Source organism: Lynx canadensis, chromosome C2 (assembly GCF_007474595.2).
Source record: "Lynx canadensis isolate LIC74 chromosome C2, mLynCan4.pri.v2, whole genome shotgun sequence".
In the NCBI taxonomy this organism is placed as follows: domain Eukaryota; kingdom Metazoa; phylum Chordata; class Mammalia; order Carnivora; family Felidae; genus Lynx; species Lynx canadensis.
The window spans coordinates 76,529,491-76,554,091 of NC_044311.2; the positions used below are offsets into that span (position 1 = coordinate 76,529,491).

A 24,601-nucleotide genomic window follows, 5' to 3' on the forward strand; every position below is an offset into this window, starting at 1 on the left:
CACACTCTGATAAGCCACTTCATAGAGGAAGAAACTGAAGTACAGCTGACTATGTTAACTAGATGCTCAAGGTCACAGAGCTAGTGGTAGGTTTAGAAATCTTATGAAGTGACTTTTCTCCCATTGATTTGATATTAATAAGTTTTTGTGACCAGGAGAATAATGGCAATTTGTTTGACCTAATCATTTCTCACCATAATTTATGAAATAACTAAGAAATGCAATGTCAGACCTTTGTATATTGCTTATGATGTTGTACATTGCTCTGTATATTGCTTTTTACACTTAGAAAATTGGGGCTTGTCGTAAGACATGCTGTTTTATACTATTTAAGAATGCAGATGCCTGAGTCCTTGAACAGAAGCTTTCTGGAAAGGGCTGTCAGGATGTTGCAGTTACTGCATATTTGTTTTTAATAACCACTGAATATGTGGATAGGAGAGGAAACAATTCTGTAGTCTTTTGACCTTATTAATGTGGACTATTGGGTTGGTGCTCTGCGTGATCAGTTTGTTGGTATGTTTATCTCTTTAATTGGTAATGGTTCTAATAAATTAAAGCACTCCCACAATTCTAAGAGGGAGAGCAGCATTATATGAGCATTAGTTTCTTTTCTCTAGATTGATGACAAGGAATTTGATATTCCTCAAGTTGATACGCCTCCAACACTGGAAAGCATACTCAATGAGGTAAGTATGTATTAATGATCATTGTCATTTTATGGAATTGATTTTAATGCTTTTGGATTAATTATAGTGTATGTATCTAGATCTGCACTGTCCAGTATGGGAGCCACTAGTCACATGGAGCAATTTAGATTTAAATTAATTATAGTTCAATAAAAATGAAAAATTCAGTCTCTCAGTTGTGCAAGGTGTATTTTAGGTGCTCAGTTGCTCCATGTGGCTAGTGGCTACTAAGGTGGACAGAACAGATACAGAATATTTCCATTGTTGCAGAAAGTTCTGTTGGACAGTGCTCACCTAGATTATGAACTTCTCAAGGGCAGAAGCTGTGTCTTTTCATGCCTGTGCCAAGTACAATGCCTCATACTTGGTAGATTTGAAAAAATGTTTTATGAAGCAAGCTAAAATACTAAATTCGTGTCACTCTGGAGCTTTGTATAATGTTTCGATAATGTCCTCTCTGTGAGTGATACTCAACCCATCCTCTGATAGTAGAGAGCAGCTGCAACCTTGAAATGCACCTCATCACTCTTCTGTATAAAGAAAACAAACTTGCACAGTTTGTCTTATGGGTGCCATCTTTGTTAAAAAGTTTTTCAGAGTTTTGAAATGATGTTACTTTCTGAATTAGCGGATCATAAAGACTTTATAAAGGAGCTTGGTGGCAGTAACATGTTGGTGAAGTATGTGAGTTTTTATGTACCTTGTGTCTGCTGACAGTTCTTTAACTCTGTCTTCTTGATCTTTTAAAAACTTGCTTAAGACTCCTCTCGGAGGTTTTAGGTTCTAAAACAAGAAAGATTTTTTAAGTGTGTTAATCTACTTCAGATCCATAGTTTTCTAAAAGATAACGGTGCATAGGTTCCCCAAAAGAAATGCCCACTGATCCCATAGCTTTGAATAAGTTGAGTCTTGGTTTTTGTTACTTTTTTATCTATACTTTTGGGGTTATAGGCAACACTTTGTAGGATGTGAACTACTTTCTCTGTGAATTGTATCTTTTATTTTTCTTGTATGACTTTGATATCTATTTTTTGCATCAGTTCGATATTGCTGTTACTTTGAATATATTTTAACTTCAAAAATGTATGGTCTGTGCTAAGACTTAAACATTTTAAATTGTGACAAGGCTTTGGTAAATGAAAGATTAACCAATTACAGTGATATTTATTGCTTTCTAATAGGAAATCTTTCATTTAGAGATGAAGAGAGTAATCTTAGTCATTTTTGTTAACATCTTAATCACATCCTCATTTCACTAAGTGTGAAATAAAAGTAATATTAGAACGTTGTGTATAAAGCCATATTTAATCATATTTGTGCACAAATGGCGAAGAAAATGCTCATGAATGAAACAGGTTCATAATGAAGAAAAACCATCTTTGCACAATTTACTTATCTATAAGTAACAGTAAGTACAGTCATTAGTGGCTTACTGAGAAGATAATACTGTTATCATCCTCAGTAGTAATTTGGGTGCCTCAGGTATTTGGGTCATAGTGTTAGATGCCAGGATTATAAAATGTTGTATGACTGTCTCTGACTTTGGGAGAGACATAGGACTGCAATTTGGCTAGCCTTCACACCTCCAAGGAGCTAGGCAGGTGGATAAGTGAAAGTAAAAATAAAATTTAAGTTGTAGAACATTATGAAGACTACAGGGGGAGAAAGTATTAAAATGATTTTAGAAAAGGAGAAAATGGAAAGGGCAAAAATGCAAAGTGTAAGTAAGCACTTGCTCCAGGATATGTGATATGTGGGTGTACATATTCAGTAATGTTCATTAATGTCAACCTGGAGAGAAGCTGGGAAGAAATGGGCATCCAAGATATGTTATAGGATGGAAAGTTAGAGATTATTGAGATATCCTAAATCTCAGAATTTAGGGTATGAAATAATGTTACTAGGCCTTGTCATTATTTGAAACTGTGCTACCTCTGAGGTTTTTAATTGTGAAATTCCATTCTTTCACCATAGCCGCCTGCCCACCTCCCCACTCCCCACCTTTTTCTTCCGTTAAACCTATTCTTTGGCCTAATCAGGACCAAGTCTCTTCACCCTTCCTCGTCTTCCAGTCTGGGAAATTCCTGCTTCACTTCATTACTACTGTGCAGCCAGAAATTGATTTTGAACTTTTTATTGAAGTGTAACATATATATAGAAAAAGTGCACAAATTGTAAGTGTATAGTTTGGTGAATTTTCACAAATTGAATACCCTGTGCAGCTAGAATCCAGATGAAGAAATAAAACATCACTAACACCCCAGAACCTCTTCTTGTGCCCCTTGAGTACCTAAGCCAAGGATAATCACAGTTCTAACTTCTAGCATTGATCAGCTTGCCTGCTTTGAACTTCATATAAATGGAATTATACAGTATGTGCTTTTGTGTGTCTGATCTGTTTTCCTCCATATTTTATTAGATTCACTCATATTTTTGTATGTAATTATTCATTCCCATACATAAAACTCTTTATTATGTGTATACCATTGTTCATTCTACTTTTGACGGGCATTTGTATATATCTAATTTCTGGCTACTATGAAAAGTTGCTGTGAATATTCTTATTCATGTCTTTAGGTATGTTTATACACACATATAGGGGCGCCTGGGTGGCTCAGTCGGTTGAGCGGCCGACTTCGGCCCAGGTCATGATCTCGCGGTCTGTGAGTTCAAGTCCTGCGTCGGGCTCTGTGCTGACAGCTCAGAGCCTGGAGCCTGTTTCAGATTCTGTGTCTCCCTCTCTCTGGCCCTCCCCCATTCATGCTTTGTCTCTCTCTGTCTCAAAAATAAATAAACGCTAAAAAAAAATTTTTTTTATACACAAATATATAACACACACATTTCTGTTGGTTATATACTTAGGAATAGAATTTCTAGGTCGTCAGATACAGGTATGTTCAGCTTTAGTAGATATTGCCGCAGGTATTGTTTTTATGTTTATTTCTTTTTCTGAGAGAGAGAGAGAGAGAGAGAGAGAGAGAGCGAGCAAGTGGGGGAAGGGCAGAGAGAGAGAGACAGAGGATTTGAAGTGGCCTCTGTGCTGACAGCAGCGAGCCCAATGTGGGCCTCTAACTAACAAACTGTGAGGTCATGACCGGAGCGGAATTCAGACACTCAGCCCACTGAGCTGAGTGCCCCCGCCTTAGGTTTTTTTTCGAGTGGTTGGAATAATACATACTTCCAGCAGCAGTATATGAGAGTGCTGAATACCATAGCCCCTCATCAACTTTTGAATTTTCTCTTTTTCAACTGTATCCATGTACAGTGGTATCACATCATTGTTTTAATCTGAATTTCTCTTCTTGAAGACTGATGAAATTGGGTAGTTTGACATAGGTTTTGGGCTTTTGGATATCTCGTTTGTTGAATTGCCTTTTCATGTCTTTTGCTCACTTTTTTTTTTTTTTTAAGCTTACAGGAGTTCTTTTTAAAAATTTTTTAAAGTTTGTTTATGTTGAGAGAGACAGGCAGCATGAGCAGGGGAGGGGAAGAGAGCGAAGGAAGAGAGAGAATCCCAGCAGGCTCTACCCTGCCAATGGCAGAGCCTGATGTGGGGGCTCGAACATTGAAAACCGTAAACTCATGATCTGAGCTGAAACCAAGAGTCAGATGCTTAAACGACTGAGCCACCCAGGTACCCTGTAGGAGTTCTTTACATGTGATGTATATAGGCCCTTTATTAGGTATATGTATTACAAATATCTTCCATTCTGTGGGTTAGGTTTTTTCACACTTTAATGGTTTCTTTTGGTGAGCAAAGTTCTTAATGTAGTTCAGCTTATTTTGGTTTTCTGTTATGGTTAGTGTTTTTGTGTGTCTTGTTTTGAGAAAATTTTGAAAATTCTGAGGTCATGATGATACTATCTTGTTTTAATATCTTTATTGTTCTACCTTTTAAACTTTGGTCTGTGATTCATGTGGAATTTTTTTGTGTGTGATGGGGTGAGGTATGAGCCAGCACCATTTACTGAAAAAAATATTCTTTTCTGTGGTGTCACTTTTGGTTTAAATCAGGTGATCATTTTTGTGTGGGTCTGATTCCATTGGTCTTTCTATACTTGCCCTAATACCACATTCTAATGTTTGTTATGATAGGTCTTGATAACTAGTAGTTTCAAATCTTTGGTGTTGTTTTTCAAGGTTGCCTTGCTTATTCTTGGTCTTCTGCATCATGTAAATTTTAGAATCACTTTATTAGTTTACACATACAGACACACAGACACACAATGAAATTTGAAAGGATTATGTAGATTTTATGCATCAGTGTGGGAAAATTAGTATCTGCTGTGTAGCTAGTAGTTTTAAATTCAGCCTTATTGATAAGCTCAGTTCTCTTCTTCATTTTTTCTTTCATGTGTTTTTGTAAGTCCTCAACCCTGGCTTCATTTAATGGATCTGTTTTCTTTAATTACATCCTCAGGGTGCTTTAGAAAATCAGGTAAGATTCTGATTAGCCCTCTTTCTTCTTGGTGCTGCAGTTCTAATTTTGAGTTCTTTCCTTTCCTTTCCTAAGGCAGTTGTCCCACCTCTGTCCGGCTCTCAAGAGACCTGTCTCTCCTTGTGGTTCTAATCTTGTTCTTAGCAGGTGTGGTGTGTATGTGTGTAGATATATGAAAAGCAGTTGCAATATGGCCTGAACCTCAAGAGAAAGGTTGATACGAAGATGCAGATTTTGGAGTCATTAGCATGACATAGTACTTTCAAGCTATAATATGATTAGCTTGCTCATATAGAAAGTATTTGAGGTATGAAAGAGCTAAGAATATAATCCCAGGGAATAGCAATGATTTAAAGGTTTGGCTGAGTAGAAAATAGAGAACATGACTGGTATAAGAGGCCTCGTAAGTTGGGAGGAGTAGCAGAAAAGGGATGCACGGAAGCCAAGGGAAGAGAAAGTTCCAAGAGTTAGGGAGGGAATGGTTGTAGTGTTAAATGATGCCAAGGGGACAAGGGCACGTTACCTGAAAATAGGCCTGTGAATTGGCTGGTAACTTCAGCAAAGGTAGTAGTGGCTAGCAATGGTGGAGAAAGTGGAGATAATGAGTTTTAATGGAAATGGTAAGGCAGAACGTAGTCCAGCTGAAAGAGGAGTAATGATCAGAACATTTTTCTTTAATGTCTGTTGCTCAGAATCAACCTGTTCAAAGCTGAACTCCTCATTCTGCTTTATCTGCTATTCTGCTTTTTATCTCAGAAGTATTACCTTTTGCCTAGTTGTTCAAGCTAGAAACCTTGGAATCCTCTTTGATTTCTCCCTGACATCCCCACCTCCCATCCCCTGCCATTAAATAGTAGTGGGGAGGGGGGGCACCTGGTGGCTCAGTCCGTTAAGCATCCAGCTTTGGCTCAGGTCATGATCTCACAGTTCATGAGTTCAAGCCCTGCATTGGGCTCTGTGCTGACAGCTCAGAGCCTGGAGCCTGTTTCAGATTCTGCGTCTCCCCCTCTCTCTGACCCTCCCTCTGCTTGTGTACTCTCTCAAAAATAAATAAATGTTAAAAAAAAAATGGTAGCCAGGGACTTTGGGTTTTCCTCAGTAATGTCTCTTTCATTATTCCTTCTCTTGACCTCTTCTGACGAGTTCTTAAGCTCTACTCCCCACCTTTAAAACATTTTTTTAATGTTTATTATTTATTTTTGAGAGATAACAGAGTACGAGTGGGCAGAGGCAGAGAGAGAGGGAGCCACAGAATCTGAAACAGGCTCCAGGCTCTGAGCTGTCAGTCCAGAGCCCAACGTGGGGCCGAACTGACCAGCCATGAGATCAGGACCTGAGCTGCAGTTGGATGCTTATGGACTGAGCCACCCAGGCGCCTCCTCTTTTCTTTTCCTTGACACTGCAATAGCTTTGTTACTGGTTCCTTTTAATTATTTTTTATTTTTGAGAGAGAGAGAAAGAGTGCGTGCGTGTGCGTGGGGGTAGGGGAGGGGCAGAGATACAGAATCTGAAGCAGGCTCCAGGTACTGAACTGTCCAGCACGAGCCCGATGTGGGGCTCGAACCCACAAGACACGAGATTATGACCTCAGCTGAAGTCAGATGTTTAACCAACTGAGCCACCCAGGTGCCCCTACCTTGTTAACAGGTTCTTAATAGTTTCTTTTGTCTCAGTTTCCCTGACTACAGTCATCCATCTTCCCTGCTGCCCCATTTATCTTTATAAAACGTTGGTCCCATCATGTATGCCTACTTCTTAAACATCTCGGTTTCCTTCCTATTGTCTACTCTATACAGTACACTAATTCAGTAAATGAATGAGTAGTAATTATATGCCAGGCATTGTACTGGGCAGTAGGGATATAGTGGTAGACAAGGAGGACATGGGCCCTGCTGTCACTTGGCTCATGGAATATAAAGCTTTTATAATTTGGTCCTAGCTTATCTTTCTAGGATCACTCTAACTCCTCATAATATTCTAGTCATTTGGGACTTCTTCCTTTTCTAGGAGTAAAATTCACCTTATGAAATCACTGTGTTTGCAGATGCTCTTTCTTTTTTTTTTTTTCACACTGTTTTATTTTTTATTTATTTTTTTTGTTTTTTGTTTTGTTTTTTTGTTTTAATATGAAAGTTATTGTCAAATTGGTTTCCATACAACACCCCGTGCTCATCCCAACAGGTGCCCTCCTCAATGCCCGTCACTTACTTTTCCCTCCCTCTCACCCCTCCATCAACCCTCAGTTTATTCTCAGTTTTTAAGGGTCTCTTATGGTTTTCCTAACCCAGAATGCTTTTTTTTTGTTTGTCCTATTTCTCATGGGATACTATTTGTAATCAGGTGGTATTTGTTTTCTTCTAATTAGCTACTGGCTGTTAGTTAACTAGTAAAGCTTATTTACGGGTTTGATTTTAAGAAGTGTTTTGCTGCTAACAATAATTTGCATAACTGCTTCTGCTGCTTCCTGCTACAAGGAAGAAATTTTTGGAGCGAACTCTTTGTAGGACAGATATCTATCTAGATTTGGAAATTAATTTTCTATGCTTCTCTAGTCAATAACAATGCTTGGAAAACAGATGAAAAGCAGAAATAAGCATGTGAGCATTTTAGAGAACACATTTATGCTTGTCTGACTTACAGGGTATTGGAATTGTTAGTTTATTGATCCATATTCTTCCAATTTAGACTGATGATGAAGAGGAGTCTTTTGTTCTGGAGGACCCTACATTGTTAAACATTGATACTATTGATTCCCACTCCTATGATACTTCGTCTGTGGCAAGTTCAGATAGTGGTGGACAGGACCAACTTAAAAAGGTAGGTATTCATGTAATCACACTGGCATATGGTTGAAATATTTGATCATTTAAAATGTAAATCTCTCTTTGGTGTGATATGGTCTGCTGAAGCCTTTGCATAGGGAATGGAAGGCCCACTTGGGTGGAAATAATATGCTTACTAGACCCTAAAGATTTTGGCACTACTGAGGGAGAGAATAATGAAAAGGTGCATGCCATGACCACTGTCCTCTGCACCCCCAGCAGGAAGCCATAATAACAGGCAGGGACTTCCGGAAGCAGTAGAGCCTTCGGAGGAAGCATTGGTCAAACTTGGCACTGTGTCTGTGGTGGAAACATGGAGCTAGGTTCATTTCGTCACCCTGTGCTCTCTGCACTCCCCGCCCCCTTCCTCCCACTCTCAGGTCAGCTCCAGCATTCCTTCATTCCTTTGGAATGGGTCAGAGGAGAATCACAAAATGATTCAAGGATTTGGGAAAAAGATTTCTAACCCTAAATAACTTCATTTGGCTGCTTTTCACCTTCCAAATTCTTGGAGAGCACATGAAAAGGAAAGAGAAGTGGAGGAAGCATAATGTAAATACTTTATTGAATTCATGTGTAACTTTAATGTTGATAAAGTCATGTGTATTTTTCCTTTCTTAAATGTTGCCTGTATTAGTGTTGTCTTCTTTAGGGTTGTCAACTCTTGTTGGATAGGGACCATTGCTGGATATATTTACCTGTTCATCACTATCTCCTACAAATAGATAAATGTTTTTTTTCCAGCTTTATTGAGATATAACTGATGTATAACATTGGTTAAATGTAACATATACAATGTGATTCTTTGATATACTATGTATTGTGAAATGATTACCACAGTAGGGTTAGTTAACACCTTTATTACCTCAGATAATTACCATTTCTGTTGTGGTAAGAACATTTAAAATCTACTCTTTTAGTAATTTTCAAGTATATATACATTATTGTTAGATAATGCTGTTACATCATGCTGTACATTACATCCCCAGAACTTATCTTACAAGGTTGTACCCTTTGACCAACATCTACACTTTTCCTTCACTCCCCAGCTGCCTGACAGCTACTGTTCTATTCTGCCTCTATGAGGTAGGCTTTTTAAAATTCCACATGTAAGTGAGATCATATAGTATTTGTCTTTCCCTGTATGACTTATTTCATGTGGCATAAGGCCCTCGAGGTCCGTCCATGTTGTTGCAAATGGTAGGATTTCCTTTTTTTATCATGGCTGAATAATGTGTGTGTGTGTGTGTGTGTGTGTGTGTGTGTGTGTGTCTCACCTCTTTATCCATTTGTTTGAAGGTGGACACTTAGATTATTTCCATATCTTGGCTCTTGTGATAATGGTGTAATGAACACAGCAGTGGAGATATCTTTTTGAGATAGTGATTTTTTTTTTTTTTTTTGATATATCCTCAGAAGTGGAATTTCTGGATCATATGGTAATTTTATGTTTAATTTTGGGGGTAACCCCTATATTGTTTTCCATAGTGGCTGCCACCAGTACACAAGGATTCTCTTTTCTCAAATCCTCACTAATACTTGTGATCTCTTGTCTTTTTGATAATAGCCATCCCCGTAGGCAGTATCTCATTGTGGTTTTGGTTTGCATTTCCCTGATGGTTAGTGATGCTGAACATTTTTCCATATGCTTTTTGGCCACCTGTGTGTCTTCTTCAGAAAAATGTCTGTTCGGATCCTCTGCCTGTGTTTAACTTCAGTTGTTTGGGTTTTTTTGCTGTTGAGGTGTAAGAGTTTCCGTATGTAGTAGTCTTCCTTTTCTGCTGAGAATACATTCCAAGACTTCCAGTGGATGCTTAAAACTGCAGATAGTACTGAATCCTATATAAATTATGTTTCTTCCTGTAAATACTGCAGATAGCACTGAATCCTATATAAACTATGTTTCTTTTGTACATACCTACGATAAAGTTTAATTTATAAATTAGGCACAGTAAGAGATTATATATAATCAATCAATAATAAAATAGAACAATTATAACAATATACTGTAATAAAAGTTATGTGAACATGGTCTCTTGAAATATTTTATTGTACTGTACTCCCTCTTCTTAACAATGACTTGAGATGATAAAATGCCTCTGTGATGAGATGAAGTGAGGTAAAGGATGAAGGCCTGACATCAGGTTAGGCTACTGTTGACCACCTGACAATACCTCAGAAGAAGGATCATCTGCTTCTAGACTGTGGTTGGCCACAAGTAACTGAAACCAGATAAAGGAGAACTACTATATATTTTGGATATTAACCTTTTACAGATAAATGGTTTATAAATATTTCTTTCTTTCTTTCTTCTTTTCTTTCCTTTCTTTCTTTCTTTCTTTCTTTCTTTTCTTTCTTTCTTTTCTTTCTTTCTTTCTTTCTTTCTTTCTTTCTTTTCTTTCTCTTTCTTTCTTTAAGTTTTAAGCACTTTTTTTTAAGTGCTGTGAGCTCAGAGTCTGATGTGGGGCTGGATCCCACTAACTGTGAGATCATGACCTGAGCCAAAATCAAGAGTCAGATGCTCAGTAGACTGAACCACTCAGGGTGCCCTGGTTTACAAATATTTTCTATTCCATGGGTTTTTAAAAAATTTGTTGATTTTCTTTTGCTGTGCCAAAGCTTTTTAGTTTGATAGAGTCTCATTTATGTTGGCTTTTAAATTGCCCCTCCCCCCTTTTTTTCTTTTTTTCTTTTTTGATGTCATATACAGAAAACCCATTGCCCTCAAGACCAAGGTCAAGGAGCTTTTCCCCTATGCTTTCTTCTAGGAGTTTTATGGCTTAAAGTCTTATATTTGAGTCTTTGATCCACTTAATTCATATAAAATTTGTGAGTGATATAAAATAGGGGTATAGTTCCTTTTACATGTGATTACCCAGTTTTCCCCAACACCATTTATGGAGACTGTATTCTTTCCCCATTGAGTGTTTTTGGTTCCTTTGTCAAATATTAGTTGGCTGTATATATAACTATTTATGTCTGGGCTCTCAGTTCTTTTCCATTGGTTTCTGTGTCCGTTTTATGCAAGTACCATACTGTTTTGGTTTTGACTTTGTAATGTAGTTTGAAATCAGGAAGTGTGATGCCTCCATCTTTGTTCTTCTTTCTCAAGATTGCTTTGGCTAACTGGGGTTATTGTGTTTTCTAAATACTAACAATGAGATATCTGAAAAAGGAATAAAATAATTCAATTTATAGTATCATCGAAAGCAAGAAAATACTTAGGAATAAGTTTAACCAAGGACATGAAAGAGCTGTACACTGAAAATTATATATAAGACATTGGTGAAAGAAATTAAAGACACAAATAAATGGAAAAATATCCTGTGTTCATGGATTAATATTGTTAAGATGTCCATATTTCTCCAGACCATCTGTAGATTCAGTGCAATCCCTATCAAATCCCAGTGGCACATTTCATAGAAATAGAACAAAATCTCAGTATTTGTATGGAACCATGATAATTTAAATGATTTTTTAAGTTTATTTATTTTGAGAGAGTGTGTGCACGCACGTGCATGTGTGCTTGTGAGTGGGGGAGGGGCAGAGAAAGAGGGAGACAGAGAATCCCAAGCAGGCTCTGCACTGTCAGCACAGAGCCCAGCATGGGGCTTGAACTCCTGTACTGTGAGATCATGACTTGAGTCAAAATCAAGAGTCAGACGCTTAACCAACTGAGCCACCTAGGGCGGCCCTATGATATTTTTAAATGAATAAGTCACAGGAATAAAAGGCACAGGATAAGGAATGCAATCAGTGATACTCTAATAACAATGGAATGGGACAGCTGCTAGCTATACTTGTGAACATAACAATGTATAAAATTGTCAATAACTAAGTTATACATCTGAAACTAAGGTAAATTGTCACTATACTAGAAAAGAGTGTGGTGTGTGTGTGTGTGTGTGTGTGTGTGTGTGTGTATAGTCTTTATTTTTGGTCTCATTTAATGTCAGAACTCTTTTGCATAGCATTAGTCTGGACCCTGCTCACTATTTTGACCTAATCTCTAAGCACCCCCACTCCCATCCTGCTGGTCAGTGCCTTTTGGGTACTTACATTCCCTCCACACACAGCACACATTGACATCCTCATATTTCTGTTTGTGCTTTTTTGTTGCCTGCCAGACTCCTGGTTGTCTATCAAGGCTAGATCAGACATCTTTTTTTCTATAGTTGTCCCTGATATCCCCCCAATAAATAGATTAAACTCTTCTTTATTTCATTTCTATAGTGCTTTATCCATTGTTATTTTCTAACATTTTTTTTAAATTTTTTTAATGTTTTATTTATTTTGAGACAGAGAGAGACAGAGCATGAGCAGGGGAGGGGCAGAGAGAGAGGGAGACACAGAATCCTAAACAGTTCCAGGCTCTGAGCCGTCAGCACAGAGCCCAACGCGGGGCTCGAACTCACGACCCATGAGATCATGACCTGAGCCGAAGTCGGACGCTCAAACCGACTGAGCCACCCAGGCGCCCCTCTAACATTATCTTTTAAGAGTGAGTTACTTATTGGTCCCTCTAGCTATGCCGTGAGGTCCTGAGAGTAGGAACCTTGCCTTTCTTATTTTTGTATGCCTGAAGCATACTTTTAGTTACAATGATGGAGGTGCTCAGTGTTTGCTAAAGGATGATATTTTTTGAATGCTGATGAGTTGGGTAAGTGAAAGGATCTATTAGTAGGAGCAGCAGAGAGGAGTGTGGAATTTGAGGTGCTTGGTTGAAGAATGAGAGAGGGCAGTTAAAGATAGAAAGGCCAGAAAGGTGGGCAAGGGTGGAAGGAAGGGAGAGGTAATGTAGACAAGTAGGGGCAGGGCAGGCACCTTCTGGTGAGGAGTAAAACCTCTTGCCATATTTTAGGTGGGGAAGGAACAGTTTGAATCATGAAAAAAGGAGTGATGGCTTTATTCACTTTCCTACTTGTGCTTCTCTGGGGTTCAAGGTGGGTTTAGTACAACATCTTAATTTAGGACTGTCAGGCTCTCAATACCTCTTTGCAAACAGAGCTACAAATTACATTCAGTGTTGTTTTTCTGCTTCCTTATTTTTATGTGTTTTTTGGTCTTTCAAAAAAGACTTTTTTTTTTTTTTTTAATATTCTTAAATGCTTCCCCCCCCTTCTTTTAGGAAGAAGAAATTACCTGATTCTTTTTCACTCCATGGGTCAGTTATGCGACATTCACTTTTGAAGGGAATTTCTGCGCAGATAGTGTCTGCAGCTGTAAGTATTTTGTTCTCTTTCCCAGCTTTGTAACCTGCAATGGCATAATGAAGCAGGAATGAGCATAAAACAAAGCACAGCACTTCTCTTGGCCCGAGGCTTAAAAAAAATAGAATCTGGCTTTCATGGGTTTTGTGTGATTGTTTTTGACTCATAAGACATGGCTATACATCTTGACATAGAAATTAGTGCAGCCATGAAATAAAGGTCTGCTCAGAGTCTCTGGTGTGCCTAAATGAAATATGGCAGCAAGCCTAAAAGGAACACTATCTGCCTTTTCTTTAAATTCCTTTTCAGTTTAGTTGCCATCTTGTGTATTTGGTTGAGTTAGAGTGCTCGTTTTTTTTTTTTTTTTAGTCTTTTCATATGGAGAAATGATTGATCAGAATCTTTTACAACTGAGTGATTTTTTTTTTGTAATTCACAAAACTCTTTTCATGTACCTTATTTTATTTACTCTTACAACTTTGAAAGTAAGGAAAGCCATATCCTGTTTTACAAATGAGAAGAGAGACTCAGAAAGGTGATCTATTAACTTGTCTTACATCATTGAGTTTGGAGATAGCAGAATAATTACTCAAAATTGGGGTTTCTGGCTCCAACTGTAGTGCTGCTTTGTTGTGAAATGGGGGTGGTATTGGTGAATGTGGCCAGAGTATAATGGTTAGAACAGAGTATCTGCGGTCTTTTTTGAACATTTTTTACAGCACTGATTTCATGCAAAAATATTTAATAGACCATCAAGACAATAGATGATGATTCTGGTAGGGCTTTAATCAAATTTTTCTTTGACCTCAAAGCCTATAATTTTATGTAGTCTTTCAATTTTAGTTTTCTGAATTCATTGTATAGATCTTATGTGTAATGATGATGATGATGATGGCGACCACGGTGACATATTCATGTCCCAGGAACTTTCACTTTTTAATGTTTTTATGGAGTTTAAATTGGTATTTTGCAAATTCAGTTTGGACAAAATTTTGATTTCCCAAAAGGGTAAGAAGAGATTGATACAGGAGTAGCATCACAACATCATAACTGCATTGCAATTGTCATATTTATCAGAGAAGCTCGTATAAAAAAACCAAACCAAACAAACAAACAAAAAAGAAAAAATAAGAAAAAGTGTCCTCTGTGGGCAGTTGGTATACCCTGACCCAGCTTATATCATGAAGTCAATTTAAATAGATAGTCAAGCAATGGAGGAAACCTGGGCAATTGTCCTTCCTCTTTTAGGTGGAGAGTAACTCATATTTGCTAGAATGGGAACCACCTGTTGAGGATTACATTTCCATGACGTTTTCTGAATTTAATCCTTATGTAGGTGATGAATTCATTCCTTTCAAGATCAAGATGAACCAGAACAGTCATTTGGACCCACCTGTGCAGTTTAAAAATATTTTGAATAATGGAGACTGAACTAAAACTCAGACGCTGAACATTGATTAGATAAATCTGTTATTTAAAAGGGTTTCTTCTCCCTCTTGAAGAGGAGGGAAAAAATTCTAATAAATCCCAGAGTGTTTGCATTCTGTTCTTATTTCATTGCTATGGCTGAGCTCCTTTGGTCTTTAAAATGAAAACTGCTTTTCCTATGACAGTCTTCATACTCTGCCTTCCTAATTTTGGATTACCAGCTCAATTTAAATTGTGTGCTTTTCTGTGATGTTCGGTGTGTTAACATGTAAAGCTAGTTTTATTTTTGGGCATCTCTCCTGAATAGTTGTTCAATGATGCCTTCAGCCATGTGGATAGTGGTGTTATTAGGGCTGCCTGGGGCCTTGCTCACAATGCTTTGTCGTCCATATGCATAGAGAACAGTTAGGAGAGATGGAATTTTGGAATTGTGAACTTCTGATTCACAAATGAAAGTAATATGACAGATGACTGTATTTTAAATTGTTTAGACTAATTTCAAAGGGTATTTATCACTTTATGATTGCCTAAGGTAGTAGAGATGCCTTAGCACAGTGTTTTTTCCGAAATGCGTCCGTTGTGTAAGAATCTCCTGGTACTGATTGAAATGCAGATTCCTGAGCACCCAAACGTGCTTAATTGGAATCTTAGGTAGTATAGCATAGGAAATCTGCGTTTTAACAGTATAACAGGAATCTGTATCTTAGGTGATTTCAAGGTAGCCTGGCTTTTGAGAATCATTACCCTAAGATGTTGCCACACCAGTACTACAACTCTGTAATCTCTAGTGCTTCGCATATGTCTGTTTCTTTGGCTTAAAAAATTTTTTTTAATTTATTTTGAGAGAGACAGAGCTAGTGGGGGAGTGACAGAGAATCTCAAGCAGGCTTGTGCTTGCTTCGGCAGCACATATCCCAAGCAGGCTCTACACCATCAGCACAGAACTTGATGCAAGGTTCGAAACCCAAGAACTGTGAGATCATGACCTGAGCCAAAACCAAGAATCGGACACTTAACTGACTGAGCCACGCAGGCACCCCTGGTTTTTTGGCTTTTAAAGGAGCTGACTTCTCATTTCATTATTCAGGTTCCATTTTGAATATAGTATGCTTTTTATCTGCTCTTTCATTCTTTTTCCCTATCCAGGACACAAATCAATCATTCATCAGATATTTATTGTATGCATCTTAATTGTCAAGCATGTTAGGTGTACTTTACATACACATATCCATACAGAGTGGGGTATATCCTCCATCCAGAACATTGAACATAGCAGCCTTGTGACTGTTCTTCCTCATACTCCCATGCACTAGAGTAAGTTTCTTGAGTTAGTTCCCAGGACACTCTGTAAAGTTGGATAAAAATTGATTCTGCTTTCTGAGAGATTATAATAACTAATTGACCACATTGACAGGGACAGACATAGAAAAGAACTATAGAAAATGATATAAAGAGCCAGGTCTGGGAACTGGAAACTCTGAGTTTGAGACATACTTTTCTATCACTTCTTGAATAATCTTGGGCAAGTCAGGTACACTTTTTAAAACTTCTGTTTCCTTAGTCTGGAAAATCAGAATAATACATGTTTTATCTATCTCTTGCAGATTGAGAGTCAATAGTGTAATACATGTACATGAAAGCTCTTTGCTACTATGGTGCTAATTATTGTAAGCTCTTAACTATTTAAAGCTATAGAAGCATTAAATAGATAACTGGACATTTATATGATACTTTACATATAATTTGTACCTCAGGACAAATTATTGAGGTACATAGGGCATTATTTGCTATTTCCTTTAACAGATGAGGAGGCTAATACCAGAAGGTTAGGTGACTTTCCCTAGGTCATAGAGTTACTGGTATGGAGCTGGGACCAGCACTTAATTTTTAATTTTCTGATGCTTGCTTAACTGACTGAATACACCCAGCTTGGGTTTATTGAAGGATTATTAGATATTTGCTGGATAGGAAGCTTAGAGAAAGAATATCTGTAGCATGTTTCCCTTTTCTAAAATCTTTATGTACTCCTGTCATTGTAACCTATACTACTTAGAGTGTATCCATGTTATTGAAAATAGGACTTCTTTCCTCTCTCTCTTCTTACGTTTCATTTATAATCATTGCCTTCTTAAAGCATTGGTTACCGTTAGTAAATAAAAATGATCCCTTTCATGCTGTTTATATTTTCTTGGTCTGTACACTTTGTGGTTTCTCTTAGTTGGGGGCAAAAATGAGGATCCCATCTCTTATCTGAATTGATTTGGATTAAAGTTTATGTAAAGAGAGGGCTTATATCATTTTCTGTTTAAAAATGAGAGTATGTTTTCAAATACTTTTTAATTTCACTTAGGACAAAGTTGATGCTGGCTTGCCTACAGCAATTGTAAGTACACTTTAAATATCCTTTAAAGGTAAGCATTCTATTTCATTGGGTTTTCTTAGATTTATTCTTCTAATGTTCAGAGTTATTGCATAAATTATGATGATAGAAATTCGTAGTCATTTACTGCCAGTAATCAGGTTTAACATTTTCCATATTGAATGTTCTCTTTCTAGTGTATTGTTATTCTTCCATATAATGGAATAACGGTTAGCCTTTTCCCAGGTTTATTTATATGTGGTCCTCCCATGCCCAAGTAAATTTGCTCCCTCTGTGATTTGGCCTCCCTTTGGTTACAAGGAGTGGAACACAGCATTTGGTGAATCACTTTGTGGTAAATAGTACATTTAATAGTTCTGAACTCCATTGCCAGGCCTGCCAAATAGTAAATCTGTGGTGCGATTATAGAGAACCGGGGATATTGAAAGCACACTAGTGCCCTCTTTCTTGAATACTTCCAGCTGCCTCCTGTAGCTTTCTTATTAGTTTAGTTAATCGGTGAGGAAGTGGGCTGAAATTTGAATATTTCTGGTGCCTTTAGCTCCTGTGAATAAACTGAAGGGCTTTATCAACCCCTTTCCCACACCTCATAGCTGGCTCTTGTTGGGTAGCATAAGTGCCCTCCTACTTTGTCTGGACCTCTGAGGTTTTTTTTTTTTTTAATTGCTTTAGAATAGAAGTGGTGTGTTTTTGCCTATATGTTGAACATATGATATTTTGATATTGTTACCCTTAGAGTAAATTTAGAGGGATTCCCGAAATAAAAGGTCCTGAGTTTCATTTCCCCTTTTGCCTCCTAGAGGAAATTCTCCTTATTTATAATAGTTGGTATGTCATCTGGTGCCTAGAGGAAAGAAAACCAACAAATTCAACTCGCATTGTTTCAAGATCCTCGATGTAATATCTCAAAACATAATCTTCCCTTTGGTTCTCAGGCAGTGTCCAGTCTGATAGCAGTGGGTACATCTCATGGATTGGCTTTAATATTTGGTAAATTTTCTAAGTACTTTCTTTATTGTGAATCCTTTTATATTTTATATCTTTTAATAGCAGTTTAATTGTAACTTTATATTCTTGTAAAAAAAAAACAAAACAGGAAGACTTGAAAAGTAGCAGTCAGTAGTTTTATAGTTAAAATTACTTGACCCAGTTCATTTTGTTGCTCATTGCAAGTTGATTTTCTTCTTTAAGAATTTATAAGTTATCATATCATATCTTTTGATTCTACAGACCTAGACAGAAAGAACATAAAGTTGAAAGGGACCTTGGGTTGTCATCTTGTCTGCCTCAGTTTGTGGTGGTGGTGATTTTGATTCTAAATCATATCCTAGCAGATCTTCAGGAAAAGAGATTCACAGGCTTTCTAGTAACTCAAACTGACAATAAATTCTTTTCATTTACATTGTAAATTCCTCTAAATTGAAAATTTTCTAGCCCATAATCACATGTGTTTGTTGGTTGAGAATATAACATTCATTCATTTGTATGTTAGATGATAGTCTTAAGTATTTTCTCTTTCTTTTTCGACCTGAGACGAAATAACCCTAGTTTCATTACTCTTTGCTTTGAATTTAGTACAATGAGCAGTACATTTTCTTCTGTTTTTTTTTTTTTTAATTTAAAACTGTTAGATATATTTGTCTGGCAGTTTTAATTGTTCTCCTTCTGAATCTTAAGTCTTTTGCATCTCTCCTAAATGGAATTCCCAATAACACTGTATTTTATTAAGGAATCTACAGGATTGTAGAAGGATCACCTGGGATACTTTAATAACAGTACTGCAATTTGATCTCTGTGGGGCTTACATCATTAGTTACTGTATGAATGAAAAATTGTTATTTTCCCTTGTTTTTGAGCAATTTTTGAATTCCTACTTATAAATATTGAATTCCTATTCATAACAATTTGAATTCCGTTTACAAAATAATCTAAATTATCATGCGATTTTTCAAAGGTGATTGATTTAAATAGAGCTTTATTGTTTGGAGGTAGGAAGAATGGACACAAAAAATATAATTCTTTTGAGAGTACTTTAGAATTGATTCTTTCAATAATTTTTTTCTTATTTTATAATTGATCCGTGTTTATAGTAGAAAATTGAGATGAGCAAAAGATTAAAGATATAAAATAGCAGATTCCAGCATCCTTGAATAATCCCTGACATTTCTATATGGCTCTTTAATCTTTTATTTTGTACATGTGTGTGTATATGTACACATCTAAAATGGAATCATGTGAAGTTGTAACCTGCTTTTTGTTATAATGAACATCTTTCCATGTAATTATATATTCATCTCTACATCATCTCTATGGCTACACAGTATTCTTTTAAATGGATTCACCACAATTTACTTAACCATTTCCCTACTATAGGTTGTTTCTAAACAAACAGTATAGGCAATGCACATCTTTGTAACTGCATTTTTGTGCACCTGATTACTTCTTTAGGACAAATTCTTAAAAGTACAATTACTTAAGGTCAAACATTTTATTTTATTTTTTTTTTTATTTTTTCCAGTTTTATACATTTAATGAATGAAATGAATGAAGGAATGAATGAATTAGGGTATGAACATTTTAAACACTTGTGATATAAACCTGATTGCTTCTGGGAAGTTTAGCCACCTGCTGTCCTATCAGGTGTAGAATGCTTATTTTCCTTTGGGAGCAGAATTGGTGTAGATGAAAAGAATTTGGGGAAAGGATCTTACTTTTTAGGTCAGTCCTCTTTTAACATGAGGTGGGTGAGAACCAGAGAGGGTTAAGAGATTTGCACAGAGCCAAGTTCAGAATTAAGAAACACTGAATCCTACCTCAGTGCATTTTCACCATTCTCAGCAAGTCTGTCCTGAGAGAAAAGGAGGCAAATTCCAAGATATATGAAGAAAAGAATAGAAGAACTAAGATGAATGAGGATCGAGTGTAATGTGTATGTTTGTCTGTCAGCAGAATGCAAGTTGATTTTTTTGTTCTTGCTTACTAATGCTCACTTTTCCTCAATTCTGTCTGCTTTGACATCCCTTCCTTACCACAAAGTTATAGGAATATGTGTCTGTTTATAAGCAAACCCATGTAAAGCTACTGCGACAAATTAAAATGAATACTTTAAAAACCAACAGAAGAGTATGTGATGTCTTTTGCTACTGTCTCCTTAATTTCCTTGGGCCTGCTTCTTAATTTTTTTTAGGTTTCAACAGCTTTCTTTCTTTTTTAAAAAATTTTTAATGTTTATTTATTTTTGAGAGAGAGAGAGTCAGAACTCGAGCAGGGGAGGGTCAGAGAGAAAGGGAGACACAGAATCCGAAGCAGGCTCCAGGCTCTGAGCTGTCAGCACAGAGTCCGACACGGGGCTGGAACTCGGGAACCATGAGATCATGACCTGAGCTGAAGTTGGACACTTAACTGACTGAGCCACCCAGGCGCCCCTCAACAGCTTTCTTGTAGATATGATGAAACAGTAATCTTTCTCTACAGTCTCATGCAAGAGAAAGTATGCCGAAGTGAATATTTCGAGAAAGAATGATAATATTCTGGTTATGCTTTGGGGTTTTAAGCATGCAGTTATTAACTTTTTGTCATTATTTTTGTAGAATCAGATTATTTGGACAGTGAGTTTTAACAAATGGATTGAAACTCATTTTAATGGCAGTAACAAATGTCAGAATAATGATATTATGAAGTGTCTAGATTAGAGGTCGGGTTAAATCTGGTCTTGTTTAAATATCTTTGGTGATTGTAGGAAAAATGTAGCAGAAGAATTATGTTTGTTTTAAGTAACATTAATTTCTTTTTGGACTAGAGGTGGGTCATTAAAATAGTGATAATTATAAGCTTCTTAGAGGTGATGTATGTTGCCTATTCTTACGGACTGTAGGTATATGATATTATATATCTTGGTTCTTATCTATTATACAGGATCTCAAAAATTCAAATCTTTGTAAAGATGTGTCTCTATTCCGGGGCTCTTAGTTTCCTATTTTGGGGGATTGTTAGTATACTTTCATAGATTATCTTTTTGAAGTTGTTTTTACTTCTACTAACTTACTGGACTTGGATTTACTATGGTACTATAATTTGAATATTGTGCATTTTCCTCTTGCCATAACCAATATCTGAATGTAATCGTAAATCAGTTAATCACATTTATATCATTCCCAGAAATAAACTAAAGGTTGTCATTATACGTTTGAAATTTTACCTGTCCTTTTCTCTGAACTTTTGACTGATTTCTTGCTTTTCTTTCTCTTTCTTTGATCTTTTCTCCATGGATTCAAAGGAAAAGGTATAGTAATTTTGGTTTGCATGAGTGAACTGTTTTTCTTTTGACCTTTTTAGTGTTGAAAGAGAATGCTGTCAGTTACAGTTGGTGCCCTTTTATGAACTGCTTACTAAAAAAAAATCCAGCTAACAAAACTGGTTAAAGCAGGGATTTGTTAAAAATTATAAAGATATGTGTACCTTCAGTGTTTTATTTTAATTGAAAATATACAAATATTCATTTTCCTCCTTAATCCTTTGATACAGTCCAAAGACTTTTCTTTGAGTTTGTATCTGCCAGTTGGAAGTCCTGCGGCTCTTTTTGGAATAACCTGCATCAGTAATGAGTCATATAAAATTTGCACTTTTACTTAAAAAGAAAAATGGTAAAAGCTTAGGCACCTGTGAATCAGTTGAGGAGTGAAAAAATTACAGATTTTTAACAAAACAACTCTTTAATCTTCTCCAGTTGTCTTGTCCACATCTTATTACGGGACAGATTTCTTTTTTTTTTTTTTTTTTTTAAATTTTTTTTTTTTTTCAACGTTATATTTTGGGGACAGAGAGAGACAGAGCATGAACGGGGGAGGGGCAGAGAGAGAGGGAGACACAGAATCGGAAACAGGCTCCAGGCTCCGAGCCATCAGCCCAGAGCCCGACGCGGGGCTCGAACTCACGGACCGCGAGATCGTGACCTGGCTGAAGTCGGACGCTTAACCGACTGCGCCACCCAGGCGCCCCCGGAGCAGATTTTCAAAGAAACACCTTTACCAAGTTTTTTTGTGAGCATTAATTTACTTTTCATGGAAACAACTTTTTTTTTGGCCACTGTATTTCATCAGTTAACGTATTGTTTAATTTTTTAAAATCCAGTAACATTACGGTGGTATGAGCAGGTTTATAAATGAACACTGCTAACTTATTTGTAAGCGTTATCATTCTAGATGATAGCCAGTTAGCCATGGGGTTTCTCTGTATCCTGGGCTTCTTTCTTTCAGTGAGCTTTCCAGAGGGGATGAGCACTCCCAATTCTGTGTGTTGGTTAGGTGGAGGACAGGTAAAGTGCTTCACCTGTTTTGGTGATCATTGATGAAACATATTTTATAATACCTCTTCTCTTTTCTTTTGGTCTTAGAGAATATTTAATATGCACAAAGGGTAAGAAAAGAGTAGTATTAAAGAATGATGAATGCTGGCAATAAGAGAGCTCTATACACACAATTAAACTTGATTTCTTCTAGGATCTAGTTATTTCCTTCTTTGAAGGTCTTTGGGAACTAGTTAAAACAAATTAGGATGGAGAAATAGAGGATGGGGTCAATTTTGGTATATGGAAAGAGCAGAAATTCTCTTGAAGTATGTTCAGATTTAGATTTTATGGCTATTACAGACTTTATACATTACTTGTGGCTTTTCTTTGCTATTTATAGCACGTTACTCTTAAGCCCAGAATATGCTGAGGAGATCTGCCCTAAGCAAAGTATACTTTGAAGATATACTAATAACAGATATAATTCATTGCAGTGTTTGTGTAACTAGACTTCACGTCTTAATTGGCAAGCTATTATCATTCACAATAATTCCTTGCATTGTACCATTTGATAGTTTTCACATTTTTCACAGGCATTTTCTTATTTAAACTCTGTGCCAACTCTGTGAAGTTTATGGGAAAACCGATAGTCTCATTTCATATTTCTTGCCTGGAGTTATTTGCTTTATAAGGACCCACTCAAGTTTTTTTGAAAACTAAGTTGAGAATGCCAACCAAATGTGATTTATTTGGCTTCTGTAAATGAAATTAGATGTACTGCTAATTTAATGGTTTCTCCCAACAATAGGCAAAGCAGACTTCGCAAATAGGGAAAAATAGAATTTTTCCTTAAAAATTAAGGTGATCAAGAGCCCCCCTGGGGGAGTGCAATATGGAGAGCTCTGATTTTCATCTCTTACTTCTGTCCAGATCCTTCTGTTCTTTCCATATAACTTTAGAATTCAAGTGTTTGGAAGAGGTTTTATGTTTATTTTTACCAAATACCTTTTCCCAGAAGTGTCCAGAATAATCTGGGATAAAGAATGTTTAGTTACCTCAGTAGAAGAAACCTCTCCCATGAGATTCTGGTTTCTTCTTTACACAGAAATTCTCCCTTTTCTGAATTCATCTAAATTGCTTGATAGGTTTATTACTTTGGTACCACAAATATAGAATGTATAAAGACAGCAATATGAACTAATAAATATCTTTGTGGAGTTAAAAACCAGGTTACATTTTATACACTATCTCTCACTGCCATGCTTACCATCTAAAGGAACATTATGAAGATAATGAATACGTTGTAAAAATCAAGGGAAAAAGTTGAGAATGCTTTCATTACCACAGTCCTGTGGGATGTAAACTTCATACATCCTTCAGGAATGACCAAGTTTGATAATTGGTCCCCTTTTCTTAGCTGGTTTTAGTACGCGGGATCCATAGTCCGGAAAGGGAGAGTCCTGTTTGGGTTTTTTAATCTAGAAGTTTTTCTTTCCCTCTTTTTATTTCCTCTCTTAATGGTATGGTAATTCTTTATCGTTTTCCTTAATTTTATTCTTACTCTCCTTGAGTTATAAGAATACTTAAAATAGTCTAATGTGTGAACTTTGCTAAATCTGAAAGCAGTAGTATCTTTAAGTATTGGTGGATCAGAATGTGTACAGTTGGATCTCAAAGCACAAAGGATCCCAGCAGGATGCTATTCAAATCACTTTTCTGTACCTGGAAGGCAGGTAGCCCAGACTTAAGGGCTTCTTTGTGAGGCTGATAAGGAATGTCTGTCTTTGTCTTCCTTTCATTCGGCTGTTGCCTACATGCAGGGACCCAAATAGGGTGTGTGTTATATATATATATATATATATATATATTATATATAGAACACTGTTGCCTAACCATCCTGTCTTGACAGTTTGCAAAATAAGATACATGGATAATCCACTAACTGTAAAAGGCAGCCCTGACAAGATAAGATCATGGAAAACACTACTTTTAGGCAGGCAGTAGTTTCAGTAAAGTAAAATAAATGAGGTGTCATGTTCAGAGTTGGGAAAACTGAATAAAGGACATTTTAATAATTTGCATCAAATTGGGAGAGAGAGGAAGAGAATTTAAGTAAAGAAAAAGTAAGGGGAAAAATCAGTAATTATAATAATTCTAGATGTGGGTAAAGATAATGACTTTTTAAATACATAAGACCTGTATATTTATGAATTTTATTCCTTTTTGAATATTCATCTTAGAAGGCTGAAATCTAAAATAATTTCAAGGGTGCCTGGCTGGCTCAGTCGGAAGAGCATGCAGCTCTTCGGTTCTGAGTTCAAGCCCCATGTTGGGTGTAGAGATTACT

The 24,601-nt window shown here is 36.7% G+C and overlaps 1 protein-coding gene across 1 annotated transcript in view; it reads left to right on the plus strand.

Annotated features, from left to right (window-relative positions):
* Nucleotides 1-24,601, plus strand: part of VPS8 (VPS8 subunit of CORVET complex) — a 247,992-nt gene that overhangs the window by 10,037 nt on the left and 213,354 nt on the right. Inside the window, 7 exon segments of the mRNA XM_030328374.1 lie at nt 621-689; nt 7,813-7,923; nt 7,925-7,944; nt 13,078-13,171; nt 16,938-16,970; nt 17,903-17,957; nt 21,244-21,249. Coding sequence (XP_030184234.1) covers nt 621-689; nt 7,813-7,923; nt 7,925-7,944; nt 13,078-13,171; nt 16,938-16,970; nt 17,903-17,957; nt 21,244-21,249 — 388 coding nt within the window.